General features: G+C 34.0%; 1 protein-coding gene across 1 annotated transcript; it reads left to right on the top strand.

Moving 5' to 3' along the window:
- The first annotated feature begins 4,108 nt into the window (after nucleotides 1–4,108).
- On the top strand, nucleotides 4,109–5,199 carry LOC135142005 (apolipoprotein D-like). Its single transcript, XM_064073634.1, has 4 exons — nucleotides 4,109–4,288; nucleotides 4,341–4,540; nucleotides 4,596–4,770; nucleotides 4,823–5,199. The coding sequence occupies exons 1-4, from the start codon at nucleotides 4,169–4,171 to the stop codon at nucleotides 5,108–5,110; spliced, it is 783 nt and encodes a 260-aa protein (XP_063929704.1). The 5' UTR covers nucleotides 4,109–4,168; the 3' UTR covers nucleotides 5,111–5,199.
- The last annotated feature ends 801 nt before the right edge of the window (nucleotides 5,200–6,000 follow it).

Raw genomic sequence — 6,000 nt, 5'->3', positions numbered from 1 at the left:
GGAATGCCTGGAACAATAAATCAGATTCTTACAAAATTAGATTATGTATTAAAAGAAACAGATGAAAATAAATTTATAAGACTGAAGCAAGAGCTGATTAAATTTTTGGTAAAAAGTAAATTTGTGAATTATTTAAACACTTACTACTTTCAAAATAAAGAGCGCATGAAGTCATGGGCCCAGTGTTATCAAAAGAACGCAGGCATTAACACCAACATGCACGCCAAATCTTTGCACAGATCTTTGAAATACAAATATTTTGGTGGTAAACCAATAGAGGGCTGGAAACATATTTAGACACTTTGAAGAAACTACTAAAGGATACATCTTGGTCAAGAATTTCATCTACTTTATGACTTACAGCTATTCACCATGACCTTTTGATCAGTAAGTCCGATAAACTTGCCACCCAGACAAGTTTTGATAATGTAGCTAAAGAATCTGCTGTAAAACATTTTTGAATGCACTCACAAACCAAAACTAACTTTCATGAAGTAGAACTGATGGATAGGAAATGTAGTTATCAGACATTAAAATGCGTTGTTTGTCAAATTTGTATACACCATTAAAGATACTCTTGCTCTGAGTTCTTAATCAAAAATCATCTTTCTAAGCACATGCATCTGGTGTCCATGTATATAAAGGCATATTTAACCACCAAAGGCCCTTGGTCCCACTGGTCATCAATGCGCCTTCAACTTCTGAAAAACAGTTTGAAAATGAACTACATTTGCGCTTATCTAACTCCGTAACATCGCGCAGAACACGCGCTTCTCGATTTCGCACAAACTGTTTGTGCAAAGCTCTTCTACAGCATCTTTTGATCACGTTCCTCATCTTCAAATGTTATGCAAATGCTTCCTTTTGCCACAAAAATTTGTTAAATTTCGCATTCGTGCATTCTTTAATTGCAGCATTGCAGCCGTTGCTAACATAACCTAACTTTTTATGGTCACCAACGCATGCTAACTTTTTGAAAGGACACACGGGCGCTTCGCCTCCTGCACTTCATTACAAATATACTCCTAAACGTGGAACTTCTTTTTCCGTGGATGATTTAGTTATTGGAATTTGTGCGTGTGTATATCAACAGCCAACCAAAAATTTCACTTGTTATCGCCAGTATCGCCTTGTTATGTTAGTCACATGTGTATTGACGCATGCGTTTTCGATATTTAATCATGAAGCATTTAGGCAACCAGTTATACAGATGCATGTGGTGCTTGTCGTGCCCAAGGACACATTTAGTAAAGTACACATAAAGCGAAAGGCGGCACACATCCATAACCTACTGCGACCCTATAATCATTTATGAAAACCCTGTATAACTTAAACAATGCTCAGCTGAAATTAGGCAACATCGGTACTTGACGGATGGCGGTATATTTAAAAATGTTCAAAAAACTTTTATTAATGTAGTTAATATGTCATCTGTCAGAATTATTATGCCTATAATTTGTGAATTGTCTTAAGTAATTTTCATGTTGTGTGATATAAACTTTGTATCCAGTTTGTTAGTCCCTTAATAAAATATATTTTTTGTTTTTGTTGTTAAAAAATATGTTTGATTACATTAACTAGGTCGCTGTATGTAATAAGTTGAACAGCGTATCACTTTTGTAGTTGTTATGACATTAGTTAAAATTTAACCCATTTGCTATCGCTCGGTTTTATGTACCCGTCGGAAATAATAGTTCCATTAGGTTAACTGATAGCATGGCTTCTAAAAATATATGTTCATTTTATAAACTATGACTAGGGATATTAGATGACCCTCTATTTGGCTGCATTCTCTAAAAGATAAGTTTAATCAAAGGTTTTTTTTTAATTTTGGTTGTCTTTTGAAAAACTGAAAGTGCGTTTTTTTATTAAAAGTCGAAATGTTATTGTTAACTAAATCTAAAGAGTGATTGCCTACGTTATTGGATTTTTTTATTTTCGAATGTGGACACCACAGCATTTTTATTATATTCAAAAATACATTTTACAGCCTGACACATACTCCATTTGTAATTACCTTGCGATTTCATAGAAAGAAATAATCAACAGCCTTATCAAAAAGTATGCAATAACTCACATTTGATAACTTCAGCAATTTAAAAGAAACAGTGTGCAGTAAAAGTGATAACGATAAGAGTCTAACAATGTATAGTTATCAGAGCAACCTTAGGAATTTTTGCAGATTTGTTGACGGAAAACAAGTTTTTTGTGTCCTTTCTCTGATTCGAGTTTTTCAACATTCATTACACGCAGTTAATTGTAGGAAAAATTACATTACTCTGGAAACGTGCTAAGTTAACGTAGACGCAGACACTTACCAATCATTACTATTACTATTGATATTTGTAGAATAAAGGAGCAAGTAAATAAATGTACACCACCTTCATTAATAATTTAACCGTAAAACATGTATTTGTTTATAACTTTAATACACCAACATATAGAACATGTAAAAAGCAAACAACACACATATCACTACTGCACTTAGAAAAGTTAACGTAAGTGCAACAAACTGAAGTATCAATTCCATGAGGAACATGTCTGTGTAAGTACTAAAAAAATACTGGTAAAAAAATATTACGTTTAAAAGTGGCTACCACAACTAATAATAGTAATATGTAAATGAGCTCATAAATTGTGGCGTTATGTTTACACAAAAGCATATAATTACAACCTTAATGGACATTAACATTATAACAACCGTGACATAGCGCTTGACGTCAGCCAAGCATGGTAATTCTTTTATGCTATCATTTACAATAATGTCGGATAAAAGCCCGTTCATTATCCAAATAGCTGGCATTAAAATTTTAAAATCGTGGTCAATTTCAATTTTGCTTTACACCGATTTATTTCAGTATAGGAATTAAGTGATGCAGGGGTTAATTCTAGGTCCTCTATTGTTTAATTTATTTTCCAATGAATGACGTTCCACCTAATATTGGTTTCGAAACTTATTTCCACGCAGATGATTTTAAAGATTATAAGAGTAAAAGGAAATTTAAAGAAATTTTTTTAACTATTTAGCTGTTTAGTGGCTAGGTAAATAGTTTCGTGCTTCTCACAACTTTTGATAAGACGGTAAAGCTGATTTAAGCGTCACAGAATGTTAAACAACAATTACATACCCTACAGGTGAGATAAAAACGTTATTATCGTACGAGCGTGAAGTTTATTCACAAAGAGGCGTGAACCGAGTTGTGTAGCCGCACGAGTGCGATCAGAGCCGGATTTTCTTTTTATAGAGGCCCCACAAAACATTCACGGGCCCTTTTTTGTTAAGCTTAAATTAAAGAGCTTATCACGAAAACTTAATAATCCTTTGTGGAGGCTTAACGTTTAAAGTTTGAATTCTCGTGTTTCCTCAACAATGTACTAACTTTCATGAAATGAAACTAAAAACTGTCATCTAAAAGTATAATTTCTTTTAATATTCTGAGTCACATTCCAACCAAATTTAAAACCAATTTAAGTAATAATATGGTTTATTACTTAGTTTAAAGACGTAAATGAAAGCGTAAAAGTTGAAACGCTAAAAATAAACATTGACCAATAAAATTATCAGTAATTAATAAAAATTATTCTTATTACCTCACACTTATTATTATTAAACACGCTATCACAATTATATTTCGCCGAATTTAAACAAAAACCCCGTTCTTCAAACTCCGAACAAAAAACAGGAACAAACCGTTAACTTTTTAAAAAGCTATAAATTTTAATAAAACCCACTACTGCCATAACACTGAGTCATCAACGATAAAAAAACGACGTAATGGTCAAGAGTGCAAATCTCAGTCACTCTTATTAATCGGATTACGACGACTTCCATGTCATAAATTATGAATTCACTTCCACAAAACCATTAAGAAAATGGTTCAAACTTCATGTGACTCATGTTCGTAAGAACAGTCCAATCACCCAAATAAACACTCCGGAACAACAATTCAAAGAACCAATGAAAGGACACAGTTAATCAACTGTGAAATCGTAGCAGTTGTAAACAGTACCACCACCCAGTTAAATCGTATGAATCACGGTTAGACGGAGATATGCACAAAGTACTTGGTCTGCTATCCCCTCACTGACCAATTATCTCTTTATTTAAAGCAGAGGCCATTGAGTTTTTGTTGAGTTAAGAACGAGAAGTCGCTGGTAAAAGTTCGAGATGTTGAAGGTAGTACTGTGTTTGGTGGTTTTGGGGGTGCTGCAGGACACCGATGGGCACTCGTACCATCTGGGTACTTGTCCCAACATAGATCCTTTACCGGGATTCAACATGAAAAAGGTACTTTTTTTAGTAGTAGTAGTACGCACTAATCGGATGATAATTTTTGCAGATGTTGGGAATTTGGTACGTCGTCCAGAAAACTAGTACTGGTAGCACTTGCCTTACGTACAATTTTACCCAAACTGATGAGCCTGGGGAGTACTTACTGGAGCAAAATAGTCAACATTTAATACTAGGACTGACGCCGTTGAAACATCAGTACCACTACACCGGGAAGTTGTCAATTCCGGATGAGGCAGTACCAGGAAGGTAATGAATTAAATTAAATTATGAAAACTTTCACATCATAAATATTTTTTTATAGAATGATAGTAAGATTCCCACTCAATCCAGCCGGTTCCGCTAGTTACACAGTATTCATGACCGACTACGACACCTACGCCGGAATTTTCACGTGTCAAAAACTAGGCTTTGCCCACAGGCAGTCGGCTACGATTTTGTCACGTGAGAAGACCTTGGAGCAGATCTACATCGACAAGGTAAGCCTATAACTCAACGACAATCTAAAATTATAATTTCTGTGTATTGTAGATACGTTCAAAGCTCTCGGCTTCCAATATCGACCCGTTTGACCTCTCCATCATAAGTCAGAAAGGTTGTCCAAAAGAAAATGGTACCAATATTAACATCGATAGTGAGACCTTCTCGGCACACTCGGTGGCAGGAGTGATTAGAAAAGCCGGAGAAAAAATTGGAGATGGGGTTGAGTATGTTGCTGGTGGAGCAAAGAAAATCTATCATAGGGTTACTGATAGTGAGGAAGACGAAGAGAAGGGTAAATTAGTTACTGTTAATCCTAATGCTGAATGGCTGCCTTAAGTTACCACGTGATGTGTTCAAGTGCCAAATTATTTTTTAAGACTGTGAAAGTTGCTCAGATGTAGTATAATTTTTAATAAATACGTAATAAGACCAGTGTTTTTTTTTTGTTTTTTCAATAATTTTAATAGGCTGGGGAATTCTAAAATGCAAATAAATACGAAGAACTTGTTTATTGTTTTCTGCGAAATCGAAATTGTGTTTGTTTTGATTGTATCAAACTATATATTTGGGTTTTTTGTCTCATAAATTTCATCAGATGCTTATGTAGATTTGGGAATGTTTATTTTTACTGATCGAAATGTTTTTTTTTGTTTTTCTGAAATATTTCTTTTAATTTCTAGTTTTTTTCATAATATTTAGAAAAAATGATTACAGAACAATGAATAACATAACAAATGAAAGACAATTGGAAACAAAAAATAAAATTAAAGGATTTAACAGACGCAACTAGCGCCATTAAAAAGAAGAAAACAGAAGCACAAAGAATCGAGTAAATAAAACTAAAAAAGAAAACAAAGAAATAATACCAGTTACAGTGTAAGAAAAGAAGAAGCTTATGAGTAGATCGGAATAGACGACCTACGCGTGTTTCGCGCTTATCAATTATTCGAATTTGGATTTTTTTGAGAAAATTTGGATGCTTGACTCAAGGCGGATTCATAAACCATAACTACATTAGTAAGTTTGTTGTTTTATTAAATTTCAATGGCATTTACCAACCAAAATATTGAAAAGACGTCATAAAATTTTTGGTGGGGATGATTAGAAAAATTTTGGTTAGATTAGTTAAATTTGACTATAATTAATCGGTGAGAACACTTGTCTAATAAAAATCGGCACACACGACAGACAGAGGACAGACAGAAACGGGGGACCAATTTTTTCAT

This window comes from Zophobas morio, unplaced genomic scaffold, assembly GCF_036711695.1.
Source record: "Zophobas morio isolate AGI-343-1 ecotype UQ-CSIRO unplaced genomic scaffold, CSIRO_AGI_Zmor_V1 ptg000046l, whole genome shotgun sequence".
NCBI lineage: Eukaryota > Metazoa > Arthropoda > Insecta > Coleoptera > Tenebrionidae > Zophobas > Zophobas morio.
Note: the sequence above shows the minus strand (reverse complement) of the source record. Positions and strands in the feature narration are given on the sequence as shown.

What these genes read in the sequence shown, in the direction of transcription:
- LOC135142005 (XM_064073634.1), top strand. Translation starts at nt 4,169, where the DNA reads ATGTTGAAGGTAGTACTGTGTTTGGTGGTTTTGGGGGTGCTGCAGGAC. An exon ending in CGGGATTCAACATGAAAAAG is followed by an intron (nt 4,289 to 4,340) that starts GTACTTTTTTTA and finishes TAATTTTTGCAG; the next exon opens with ATGTTGGGAATTTGGTACGT. An exon ending in GATGAGGCAGTACCAGGAAG is followed by an intron (nt 4,541 to 4,595) that starts GTAATGAATTAA and finishes ATTTTTTTATAG; the next exon opens with AATGATAGTAAGATTCCCAC.